Here is a 13168-nt window from a genome sequence, read left to right as displayed (position 1 = left end):
CTGGGCATGTCTCCATGGATTGGGCTTGGGATTTGGGATGCAGACTAGTGACATGGAGACGGTACTTTCCAATCTTAGTTTACAAGAGTAAAACTGTGAATGAAGATCAGCATTCATTTAAGGCTGTAGTGTACAGAAAACAAACTATCTCCAAATGACCCTAGATTAATGTTTGGCTCTTTTACTGAATTTCTGGCTTCCTGGGGCACTGGTCACTGCTGCTGGGGCATAGCAAGGCATCTGGCCTGGCTCATTGAAGACTCTTTATTTGCATGCGAGGGTTTCAGTGTCTGTTCTGACACTGGGATGGAAACCAATTCCCCACCTACATTCCCCCAACTGAGTAACAGATTTGCATGGCCCTCTAAATGCCACAGCAAAGCTCATGTGGTCCACAGTAGAACAAGGATAGACAGAAGGACTTTGCAGGGCTCTGTTTCTTCTAAAGCCTTCAGTGGAGACCAATCAAGCCAGCCCAGCTTCCTTCGGCACTGGGATTCCTTGTCCTCTTTTTGGCATATAAGTTTTTCAGTGTCTGTCTTAGTTCTTGTGAACTTTGTGATGCCAAGTTTCTCTATAACTTCGCTAGGGAAACACTTGAAAGCTCAGAAAGAAGTTGCAGCATCTCCTGGCCAGGTCTCTAACCTTGATGCAACTTTTAATAAAGTTATGGCATTTGGGTCTCCATCAGATTAACAGGCAGGTGCAGGGGTGTAGAGAGTGATTTGGTTAAATGACTTTTGCAAGAACAGCTGGCAACATTGCTTACTCACTGCAAAACTCAATAATATTGCCTTTGCTTACTGCAGCTGTCCAGACCCAGCCTGTCCTGACTCAACAGCCTTCTGTATTTGTTGTCCCTGGGGAATCCATCACTCTGAAATGTGTCATGGCTGAAGTCAAGTTCAAGGATTACTGTGTATCTCGGTACCAGCAAAAATCTGGTTTGCCCCCATTTTCATTTTGTGGTACTGGGTAACAAGTGGTGAAATCAGAAGAATGGTGTGCCAGACAGATTGTCTGGCTCCAAAGACAACAGCCTTGATGAAGGGTATTTGAACATTTCATGTGTGCAGTCAGAGGATGAGGCTAATTATTACTGCTCAGTTTTGGATAACACCCACAAAACGCACAATGACACAGGCTTACAGGGAACCAGGGCATAAACCTCCTTGGTAGCTCCATGGCACAGACTGTGAAGGACTGTGCTCAGCCCCTTCAGGCATGGAGAGCTACTGCATTTCTACTCCCTACCTCACTGTACTGTACACTTGGCTGTCACTGTTCTTCCAGAGCAGACATTTTCTCTGACCCTCTTTTGCAAACTTGGAAATACCTCTGTTCCCTTCTCATTCTGGTGGACCGGCATTGTGATTACTAGAACTGTGCAAATGGTGCCATCAATGGCTTATTACCATTCACTTGAATTCAAGAGTGGAATTCAATGCCATTTTATATCAATAAGATGTTGTTGAGGTCCTGGGGTATTTGGGGTAATTCCTGGAAAAGGCAATAGAAAGGGAAAGGAGCAGATGCACAGACATGTCCTGGGATAAACACAGAAGGTGGCTAGACAATATGTACATCTGAGTGAAGATGTATGGTGCAGGGGGAAAGCAGTGGTGGTGTATTGATGAATCTGTAGCAGGCCTGGGTCTATAATGTGGGTTTATGAGGTTGTGGGTAGTGGATAGAGTGGGCAGGGTTGGGGTTGAGGTTTACAAGTTGCCATTAGCAAGAAACACAAGGAAAATCAAAGCGGCAGAAACTAGTAATAAAAGGAGACAACACTATGAAAACGGTGCAAGAGTTTAATTAAAATGAAGCCACTTTGGGGAGAGAGGAGGAACTGTCTGAGCAAGTTCAGCTGAAGGGCAAGCAAGTTCAGCTGAAGTTCAGCTCTGCTATCTTCTAAGTCTAAATGCTCAGAGTGAAGCAATGAGAAACCCTTGTGTGTGAACCAGGCTGATGTTCTTCTCTGCATCAGCAATAGCAAAACCCAGGTCAGAATTTCCCTCATATTGGGAACACCACACACTAGTATTTTTTTCAATGTTATGCTGTTTTAATTCCCAGTAATTTGCAAAAAGTTGTGCAGACCCCTCCTTCCAGTTGGGATTAGGTATTAGTGATCTAAGACCTAGATGTGGATGCTTATCTGAATCTCCAACTTTATGAGAATCCTTCCTCCCACTCTCTCCATCAACATAATCTCCCCATTGATGTCCATGAAAAGTTCTTCCCTGCTTGAGGGTCTATTCCTTCCCAGTGAAGCCCATGTAGTCACTCCAACCCAGTTCCTCTGTCAACCCTTCTTTGTTTCCCCATCCAGATGCATGGCTAGTCAGTGCACTGTCTGTTGGGGCCTTAGGTTAAAGGAATTATAAACCAAGCAATCTCTATCAAGAAACAATGAAGAGAATGTAGCACCAATGTGTGAGAGTGTGTCCTTTAAACCACTGAAGCGGGCAGCAGGCAACTCCTTTGAATTACTGTTATGAGCGTTCCTCTATTGAACTCTCCAGTACGATGACCTGATACACAAGCTATGGGGGATGTACATTATCTTGGAATGAGTACTCCATAGAAACTTTATAGGCATGCAGTATTGCCTGACAGAGCTTGGGGCAGAGAAGAGCCAAGAATGGGAAATGTAACTAAAGAGAGTGTTGGAGTTCAGACAGGATTTTTCCTTGTATATTAATGCTGTGACAGACTGTAATGAAAAGACTATATAAAGGATAAAACAGCATCTGGGACAAAATCGTATTTGGGGAAGGATGGTGGAAGAGATTCTACTGGGGTAGTGGTGACAGTTTCCTTTAGACCTCTAGGTTTGACATCTCAGTAAGTTATTAGCGAGATAAATACTACCAGGAATTGTGTCATTATAGGAGACTTTCACTCTCCAGAAATAGACTGGAGAACAAATGCTTTGAAGAATGGTGTGGCCCAGATATTCCTGGATGTCACAGCCGATGAAGTTCTTCAGCAAATAGTCACTGAACCAGGAAAATATGATGCTTGGTACATAATGAGGACATTACAGAATGGCAGGTCATAGAAAATAACCTTGAACTGTGTGATCATAAATTGATTCAATTTAAATCAAATGGAAGAATAAACAAAAGTGGTTCTATAACTGGATTTTAAGACCACACAGTGAAGAACTGGATGATCTTGAGGACTGGTGTAATAGAAATGGGATGAAACTCAGTAGTACAAAATTCAAGGTCACATGCTTTGGAACTAATCCCAAGAACCTCTGTTATAAACTGGAAGCTCATAAATTAGAAACAACAGAGGTGGAGACCAACCTGGCTCTAGCAGCTGATTAAAGGTTGATAACATGAAAAAGGTGTTGTCGGGTACTACTAGTGTCATTATTGCTGTTATCCTTATTGGCTGTTGTTGATGTGCTGTCACTGGTGAAGTCACAGGAACTGCGGTGTCAACAAAGTCACAGCCAGGAGATTCCAACACCATCTTGTCCTAAAGAACGACCATGGGCTTGCTTCAATGGCAAAGAATTGGCCAGGTTTATAGAAGCACAGCCCTAACACATTTTGGCATAACAGGTACATCAGACCAGGAGTTAAAGCATTTGTATTTGTGATAATGTAGTCAGCACAACACCACGCAGGTTCTCCCAGGCTGCTAGTTTTGTTATAACTTTTTGGATTACTGTCCACATTTTCCTATTCTCTTCCTTAAACTCATATGGACCACCTTTCTCCATTACCCAGCACGTCTATAAAAGGCAAATGGGATCCTAGGATGTATCAGGAGAAGAATTTCTAACAGAGGTAGGGGAGTATCAGTGCCACTTTACAAGGCCCTGGTGAGACCTCCACTAAAATACTGTGTACAACTGGTCATTAATTCTGTTCACTCAGACTGGAGTAGATGAAGATATGGGTTACTACTATGATCAGGGGAATGGAGAGTCTGTCTCATCAGAGACGACAAGGGCTTAGCTGGTTCAGCCTTGCAAAAAGAAGGCTGAGAGCAGATATGATCACTCTCCATAAACACATCAATTGGGGAAACACCAGGTAGGAAAAAGAACCAATTAATAAAATGGCACAACCCTGAATGACATTGGGATGCCATCCCAGAAATGCTATGTTCTTGCTTCTCGTTGATTGAAGCCCCATCCTTATACCGTGTGTCTTGTGACAGACTGTTACAGAACGCAGCGCAGGATCACCTGATTAGCAGATGTGGTCTCTGAGTCCCAGCACACATTTGCATAGACCTGCTTGTTCTGTCCTGGTCCCCCTCATCTCTACAGCTGCTGCAGACTCGAACAAGGTCAGGGGTCTGTCTGTAAAGCAGCTGTACTTTTCTTCCCTTTCTCTCCCTCAAAGCCCTTCGAGATGGTTCTATGTATCCTGGCTCTCCTCCTCGCAGGGGTTTTGGTGTCAGGTAAGTTCTCGTCTGAGACTGAGCCACACAGTTATTTCAGATGGAGAGCATCACATGGTGGTGGCCATGTGCTAACTTGCTGCACAGAAGGTGGGCTGTGCTTGGGAGACAGGCTCATGTGGGCTGCCGAGGTGAGGCACATGCTAAACTGTGGTTGGAGCAGGAGTTGCATGAGAAAGAAGAGGCAATGCTAGAGAGGATGAATGTAACATTTCAGGGACCAGGGGAGGGATTGGCACAATCTGTTGATAACTGTCCTTGTTTCCAGCAGCTTCCAGGTCCCAGCCAGTGCTGACTCAGCCAGATTTTATTTTAGTGTCGCCAGGACAAACCGTGAATCTGTCCTGCTCCTTGAACTCTGGGTACCACATCAAGGATTATGGGGTTTCGTGGTACCAGCAGAGACCTGGATATCCACCGAGGTACCTGCTCTATTACAATTCAGAGGCAGACAAGCACAAGTCCTCTGAGATTCCAGACCGCTTCTCTGCCTTCAAAGACCCCACCATCAATGCCTGCATCTTGACCATCTCTGGGGTCGAGGCTGAGGATGGTGCTGACTACTACTGCTCAATATCATACGCCATCTACTATCTATAGAAATGTGGAACCAAAACTTTGCCTTTCGATTCCGATGATCCCTATGCAGCGCTTTATGATTGAAGGAGCTTAGCCCTGTAAGGAATGGAAAAAGACACTTCCGAAGTTCTTCATCCTTGAGTTAACTTAGAGGTGATGCGCTTTGTTGGTTATGCTCAGTGAGCTGTGATGCACAGTGACTTCCTGTTCGACCGATGGCACGTGGCGGAGTGCAGAATGCTGTTAAACATGTGAGGCCAGATGCTGCGAGGTGCTTAGCAACAGCAACTCCTATTGTGTAGAAAACCTAACCAAGTGATTTCTTTCCTACTTGCAGCCTATTGTACATCTGCTCAGACCCTGCCTCCTGTATCTGTGGTTTCTGGTTCAGCTTGACATACACCTCTGAATCCTGCTGAAGTTCATGTCCCTTTTATGGGTCTTTGCTACGTGCAATTAGGCTGGGCTGTCAGCTATGCTGTTCCTGTATTTGGGAGGAAAAACAGAGGGTTGTGGTGGCAACCTAGGTGATTTTGAGATCTTAGGGGAGCTGTATTGAACATACTGGCAGTGTAGCCCTGTTCCTTGCTGCAGTGACACCACACTAATGTGCAGCGTATACCTAGTATGTGGGATATTTCTTAACTCAGAAACACAAGACTCCAAAGAAAGAACAAAGAGCTCTGGGGGCTGTATTCATGCAGTACCTTCCAATAATTTGGAAGAGTAATTTGAACAGCTTGTACAATCACCTGGGGGGAGGGTGGAGTGCTCTGTGCCTTAGTTTGGGACCGTATCACATCAAGGCTGGTCTAGTATGGGGGCCTTCAGCGCATGTGTGATACTGCACTCCTTCGTTGCATGCATGTGTGATGTGAAGGATTGATCAGCTTCCTCTGAGACTGGTGCATGTCATTCAGTGTATTTTCATGCATAAAAAAAGAAAAAAACTCCCAAAAGATCTTTTTTGCCAGACCCTTTAAATATAGAAATAAATTCAATGTGCTGCTCATGTGAAGACAGGCTTGGCTATGCTTATAGATTCATAGGCTTGGGGCCAAAATAGGCATATGTTGCCAAAAAACAGTTCAGAAATCTGTGTGGGCTTTTGGGTGTGAGCTTTGCTTTGTGCCCTGTTACCCGTTATTCAAGGTACTTTTGGGGAATCTAATTTGTGGAGTTCCCAGAAAAAGTGAATTTGCTGTGAGTGTTACCTAGATAACAGAGTCCTGTCCTCCTTGACATTCAACAGTATTGTGCTTATGTAAATCTGCCTGTCTTGGGTTTCACTTGGTATGTATGTACAAGCGGGTGTGGACTAGATTTTGGCTTTGGTGGGGTTGTACAGTACAGATAATAAAGCTGGATAATTACATTTGTGAGTGTGTCCTGATGAGGGTAGCGTTTAGGAAGCTTTGAAAAGATTTCATTTTGCTCTGTGGTTAAATTAGCCATTTTAAAAATGTATTATGTCTCTAATCTGCCATCATGGCAGAGATACAACACGGTGTAGGAATAATAGCATTTTACAGAAGATGACTATCTCATCATAGAGAAGCTTATACTACAAGGCTATAGAAGTGGCTATACCAGACCACTACAGTGCCCCCCTCTCTGATCCTGTTGCCTGCCTGACCACCGAATCATAGAATCACAGAAAATGAGGGTTGGAAGGGACCCCAGGAGGTTGTCTAGTCCAACTCCCTGTTCAAAGCAGGAACATGGCCAGTCCACAATGTTTTAGACAGAGGTGCCAGAAACCCCATGGTGGATGTTTGTGGAATAAACTATTCACAGGGGGAGTTTACTCCAACACAAAATTTATGCCTGAACGGGATTTATGTCCTTTTCAGATCCCACCTAATGTGACCGTAGCGTAGATGTTCTCACGATCCATTTAAACATCCAATATTTTTTGTTTGAACTGCATTGAACTCTTGGTCTCAGCGCTATGCTGTGCCAATGAGTCCCAGAGGCATAGAATGCCCTATGTGGGCACGTCCACACGAGTGCACATGTGCCTATTGACTCGCCTGAAACCCCTTTGAGGCAGGGCAAGAGGCACATGCAGGAACAAAAATATGTTCCCTGCGCTGCAAACTTGTAGCGTGGGGAGAAAATTAGACCCCTGGGTCTAAAAAAAATGAAACAAAAAAAAGTGAGACAGGCAACTGGAGGCTGGGTCCTCCAGGGAGATGTTCCCCCCGCCAGCCCAGCCCCTCCCCCCCCCAGCCCCCGATCCTTGTGCAGCCCCTCCCCCCGCTAGCCCCCCAGACCCTCCTGATCCCCGCCTAGCTGGGTCCTGCTGCCCTTGGGGCCCCTGTGCCATGCCCAGACGGGTCCTGTCGGCCCTGGGGCTGCTCCTGCTGCCCAGGTGGGCGGCAGGAGCAGCCTCAGGGCTGGCAGGACCTGGAAGGTGCACTGCGCGGTCGCCATGTGCCACACCAGGTCCTGCTGTCCCGGGCCCGGCCCGGCTGGGTGGCACAGGGGCCCTGAGGGTGGCAGGGCCCGGCACGCAGTCCCCGTGCACCATGCCCGGTCCTGCTGCCATGGACTTGGCCCAGCCAGGCGGCAGAGGGACCCCAGGGCCGGCAGGACCCAGGTGGGCCTGGCACCTGGTCCCCGTGCACCGCACTGGGTCCTGCCACCAAGGGTCCAGCCTGGCCGGGTGGCAGAGAGGCCCTAAGGGTGGCAGGTCCTGCCACCAAGGGCCTGGCCTGGCAGCAGAGGGGCCCCAGGACCCGGCTGGGCCCGGTGCGGGGTCCCCGTGTGCTGGGCCAGGTCTTGCCGCCATGGCTCAGAGACCCACTCCCGCTGCTGCTGCTAAAGGTCAGTTATGGGCCCTGGGTGGGGGGCTGGGGCCCTCTAGGGGGAGCTGGGACCCTGAGCGAGGGGGGGGCTGTGGCCCTCCAGGGTGGCTGGGACCCTGGGCGGGGGAGCTGGGGCCCTGTGGGGGATAGGGGCTGTGGCCCTCCAGGGGGGAGCTGGCACCCTGTGGAGGGGTATTCCATGTGCTGGCGGGGGGTGGGGGTGGGGCTGCACCTGCACCCTGTGGGGCCGGGGGACCCACCCCTCCTGAGCAGCCCCCACAAGGTCTCCCACACCCACAGTGCCCCCAGCAATCTCCCCACTCCCACCCACAGACCAACCCACATCCCTCCACACACACCCACCCACCCACCCACCTTCCCCCACACCCCTTCCCACCCCCTTCCTGCAAACACCACTTCCCCCCATCACACACCCATCATGTATGAAGAAAACCAAAAGCACAAATCAACACATATATGTATTTAGAATATATTTTTTCATGATGATAGACACTGGTAGGCTTCCAAACTGCTTTAACATTGTAAACATACCAATAAAGCATTACCCACCTGATCACTCTCTCTCTCTCTCTCTCTCTGTCTATATATATATATATATATATATATATATATATGTGTGTGTGTGTGTGTATAGAGTGGTCTTTTGTGTTGTGGAAAAACATGGATTTTGGGATATTTTTTAAAATGGATTTGGGATGCTGCTGCAGCAGTCCAGCTGGCACAAGCAGTAGTGTCTCCAGGTACCAAGTGGCTGAGCTCCAGAAGCTCTGGAGAGCAAGTAGCCGAATGCTGCTTGCCAGGGCAGGTTTTTGTACTGCTGGGACCAGGACAGGGCAGTTTTTCGTACTGCTGGGGACAGCACAGGTGCTGGCCTCAGGCTTTAGTTCCCCCTGGCTGCAGATCTGGGAGAAGCCAGGCAGCGTTATTTTGCCCCAAGTGGCACAATTTGCTCCACAACAAAGTGCATGTCTGAGCGCTGAGGCAAAAAGTCCCAGCTCAGATTTGCACCACTTCTTTTTGAGCTGCTGCAAGTGCACGTGCTTGCATGTATGGACATGCCCTATGAAGCATTTCCTTATGCTAGTTTTCAGCTTGTGGCTTTTCAGGGTCATTGGCTGTCAGCTTGCCCTGCAAAATGGACCTCCTTCTCTATAACACTTCTGGAAGGGGCATCTTCTGCCATTGTCCTTTGCTCTCAGGAGTCAGAGAGGTGCCAGGGAGGCATCCAGATCAAGATCTCCCTGGTCACTGCCGGAGACACAACACTGGTTTATGTGAAGCAATGCTCTAAGCCATTCTGGCAGTTCTCTTAATGAATGTGCCCTCATCAAGAAAATGTTTGGTGCTCCCCAAGAGCTGTGTCAACTCCACACTGCACATATATTTTGCATACTGGGCTGCTCTGGCTGGACTTCTGAGGACTCACAAGACATAGAGTTGTCTCTCTTGAGCCCTGGGACTCATTTGCATGTTGAGCTCCTTCACTTTGCCTGTAAAGGTGCTAAAAGCAGCTCCAGGGTTTCACACATTTGGGTAGTGGCTATAAAGCAGCAGATCCTCAGATCCAGAGCCCAGCTTCTGCTGTCTTCTCTCCATCTCCCCTGCACCATGGCCCAGCTTGCTCTGACTCTCTGCCTCCTGGGACTATTTTTGGCAGGTAATTGGTACAGAATATTGGTGGTGAACTAATTTCAGAGCCTCAAAACTGTGTTCAGACAAAACTGTAGAGAAAATCATGATGTCCAACCTCTGCTCTCTGCTCTCTGCAGGTTGCTGTGCACAGGTGACTCAGCCACTCACGGCAACTGTGTCTCCAGGAGGGACGGTCCGGCTCTCCTGCACATTAGGGGGCAGTTACACTGTCAGTAGCAACCGTGTGCTTTGGATACAGCAGAAACCAGAGAATGTCCCTAGGAGCTTGCTGTATTTTTTCACTGAGTCTAAAAATGGCCTAGGCTCTGGGGTTCCCAGCCGGTTCTCTGGCTCTCGCTCTGGTTCTGACAAGGAAGGTTATCTGACCATCACTGGGGCCTTGGAAGAGGACGATGCTATGTATTACTGTGTTACCTGGGCTGGGAGTGCTTGCACAATGCTGCAGGCCTGCAGGGAAGTGAGACAAAAACTGCCCACTACCTGCTATCCTGATACAAAGCTGTAGCCTCACAGATCAGTAGGGTGCATGCCAGACTGTGCACTAGGGCTCTTGATTTTGGTGCTGTGGACACATCCCCAGCCCTGAAATGCCCTGTGAACTCAGGCCTGCCCTCTCCTCACACAGTTGTCTTGTCACCTGATTGCTAAGAGAGCTGATCTCAGTGCCAGAATCCCCATTTTTCCTGCGCCATGTCCAGAGGAGTTTTATCGGGGCTGCCCCAGGTACAACATGAGGTGTGAGCATGATTGTGTGTCCTTGGAGGAGCAAGCTCAAGGGCATATCATCCCCCATAGATGATAGCAGCCCACTACTGATGCAGCGGTTCCCTGATTTGTGATGAGATGGGGCAGGTGATGGGAGGGGGCATTGGCCAAGCCCCTGATAAACTGCATCCCAAAAGGGCTCTGGATGCATGGGAGGCAGTGGCAAGCTCCAGCACATCTCAACCCTCTCTGCGTCCTCTCTCTCTCCCTTCACCCCCACAATCATCAAGTTTTGTATCATCCTTCTCCCAGAAAGAGGCCTTGAGTCCAGTCTCATTGCACAGTGAGCAGCTTTAGCTGCCAAACACACCCAGAATCCTTTGTGTTGGCTGTAGTGGTCCTTCATGGAGCTGCAAGGCAGGAGTGCTAGGGATTCAGGAGGAAGGGAGTTGGGGAGCAGTATTTCCCTTGGTGTTAAGAACTGGGTGGTAGAGCCTCCAGAGGTGGAGAAGGGCAGTTCAGGCTGAGGCTGTTGGTGAGTGGCTGCAGCCCGCCCAGAGCCAACATGATGCCACGCAGGAAGGTAACTGGGACCATGCAACATTTCAGGCACTGTGGAAGGGATTGCCACACTCTTCCAGAAACTCCAGCCTTTTTTCTTCCAGGTCTCAGCTGGTGCTGACTCAGCCATGCTTTTGTTCAGATATTTGTTAGGAAAAATGGTGCAGTGCTCTGGTGCCCTGAATCCTGGTTACACTATCAAGGATTATGGGATTGCCTGGTACCAGCACAGACCTGGGCATCCCCTGCGATACCTGCTATATTACAATACAGAGGCGGAGAAGCCCCTATGAGTTTCCAGACTGCTTCTCTGCCTTCAAAGACCCCACTACCAGTGCTTGAATCCTCATCATCTCTGGGGTCAAGGCTGAGGATGAGGCTAGCTACCACTGTTCAGCGTCATGTGCCATCTACTATCTGTAGAAATGTGGAACCAAAACCTCTGCCATTCTTTTGTGATTTTCATGATCCCAATGCAGCGCTTTGTGGTTGAAGAACCTCAGCCCTGTCAGGAATGGAAAAAGACACTTCTGAAGTTTTGTACACTTTAGTTAGCTGGGAGGTGAGGCGCCCTGTCAGTTGTGCTCAGTGAGCTGTAACACACAGTGGCTTCCTGTTCAACTGGTGTCACGCGATGGAGCAGAGAGTGCTGTTGGACACATGGGGCCAGATGCTGCGAGGTGCTGAGTACTAACAACTCCCACTACATCACAAATTCATCAAGATTCATCTTAAAATGAGTTAGCTTTTCCCCCTCAACTAATCCCATGGGAAGGCAGTTCCAGAATGTCGCTCCTCTGATGCTTAGAAACCATCTCATTTCCAGCCTAAACTTATTTATAGCCAGGTCACATCCATTGTCTTTCACGTCAACAATGTATTTTAACTTAACCAATTATTTTCCTTCCTGAGTCTTACCCCTACAGTGTGGTTATATATAGAGCAATCAGACGCCCCCATGGGCTTCATTTCTGGCTATCATAAGAAAGCCAAGATACATCTTTCTCCTCTGCTACATTAGGATCTCTATTCCCCTGATTCTCCCAATTATTCTTCCTTGTACTTTGAACATGACCAGTCAGAACTCCATGTGGTATTCAAGATAAGGTTTAATCAATTTCTTGTTCAATGGAGCAAATTCTTCCCTACCTCTTCAGAAAGGATCTCACCTGATACATGCTAGAATCCCATTTTTATTTTTCATGGCCGTATCCTATTGCTGGTTCACACAGTCACCTTGGAGTGGGCTAGTAGGCCTCTGCCTTCTTCTCCCCTGCCATTTCTATCTGATGAGCTTCCAGTTTCTAGCTGGAATTCTTGTTATTTGACCCTAAATGCATGACTTTGCACTTTCTACCATTAGATTTCACTCTGTTTCTATTACTCTTGTCTCATTCCTTCCTACTTACCACCTCCTCTCCATCTGCTTCCATTTCCATCCACTGCATTTGTGGCATCCAGTGCAGGTTCACTCTGAGTCATCTGGCATTGCTGTTGATACTCAGTTCTAATTTGTCAACCTTTACTGAGTTTCTGTAGCTAGTTTTTCAGTTACTGTGCTCCTAAGCTCTGGAACATGAACAAAGTACGGTGGATTGTACATAAGAAACATTAAACTGTCAGTGCACTTCTTGTATTCAAGGACTTCTATAGGACCTCACTCAGTCCTTACTATAAGCCAGAGCAGCTGCCTCAAGTATGCATTTCTATATGCACTTTGCTTCTTTGTGACCCTAGCACTCAGCCCCACTGATTCTTTACCTGGCTACAAATAGGAGAGAAAGCTTTTTCTTTTTCACATGGAAAAACAAAGTAATGGATTTCCCAGCCCCCATCCATGCCAGCTGCAAGGACATTCATCCATGGAGCACAGGCCTCTGGTAGGCGTGTTGTTGAGATTAATGTCTTAAAGAAGCTGCCAGCACACCATTGTCCTGGTGTACATTCTCAATAACACTATGACTGCTAGTGGGCAGTGCACGTTTGGTGCGTGGGATGGATTCACCAGTTCTAAATTCAGAAACTCGAGACTCAAGGGAAGAACAAAGAGCTCCTCCATGGTTCCTGTTCAACCAGCACATGCCAAGAGTTTAAGCGAGAAATTCAAACAGCCTGTATGAAGTTCTGTGCCGAGTGCCCTTCTATGGGACTGCACAAAAAGATGTATAAGTTAACAACAATAGTACTACAGCTGGTCTGGCCCTGAGACCCTCTGGGGAGGGTGTGTGTGCAGGACCACTCCTGAGTCATCTTCTGTCTCTGTTTAGGCATATAATGTATTTGCACATAATTTGTCTGCTGGCCTGCCCCAGCCTGACCCCACAGGAATTATTTGCATACTGAGTTGCCCCAGTTCTGCCCTTAAAGGCACTGAAGGTGGCTCTAGGGTTTCACACAGTGGGGTAGTGGCT

General features: G+C 47.9%; 1 protein-coding gene across 1 annotated transcript; it reads left to right on the top strand.

Annotated features, from left to right (window-relative positions):
• The first annotated feature begins 4294 nt into the window (after positions 1 to 4294).
• Positions 4295 to 6382, top strand: LOC106737354 (pre-B lymphocyte protein 3). The gene is made up of 2 exons (XM_014593575.3): positions 4295 to 4428; positions 4700 to 6382. The coding sequence occupies exons 1-2, from the start codon at positions 4380 to 4382 to the stop codon at positions 5026 to 5028; spliced, it is 378 nt and encodes a 125-aa protein (XP_014449061.1). The 5' UTR covers positions 4295 to 4379; the 3' UTR covers positions 5029 to 6382.
• The last annotated feature ends 6786 nt before the right edge of the window (positions 6383 to 13168 follow it).

The sequence above is a fragment of the Alligator mississippiensis genome, chromosome 10, assembly GCF_030867095.1.
Source record: "Alligator mississippiensis isolate rAllMis1 chromosome 10, rAllMis1, whole genome shotgun sequence".
NCBI lineage: Eukaryota > Metazoa > Chordata > Crocodylia > Alligatoridae > Alligator > Alligator mississippiensis.
The sequence above is the reverse complement of the archived record's forward strand: the minus strand, read 5'-3'. Positions and strand labels throughout refer to the sequence as shown.

Excerpts from the sequence above, each read along its gene's own strand:
- LOC106737354 (XM_014593575.3), top strand. The coding sequence starts at position 4,380 with ATGGTTCTATGTATCCTGGCTCTCCTCCTCGCAGGGGTTTTGGTGTCA. Across the intron at positions 4,429-4,699 it reads CGCAGGGGTTTTGGTGTCAG|CTTCCAGGTCCCAGCCAGTG; the intron begins GTAAGTTCTCGT and ends TGTTTCCAGCAG.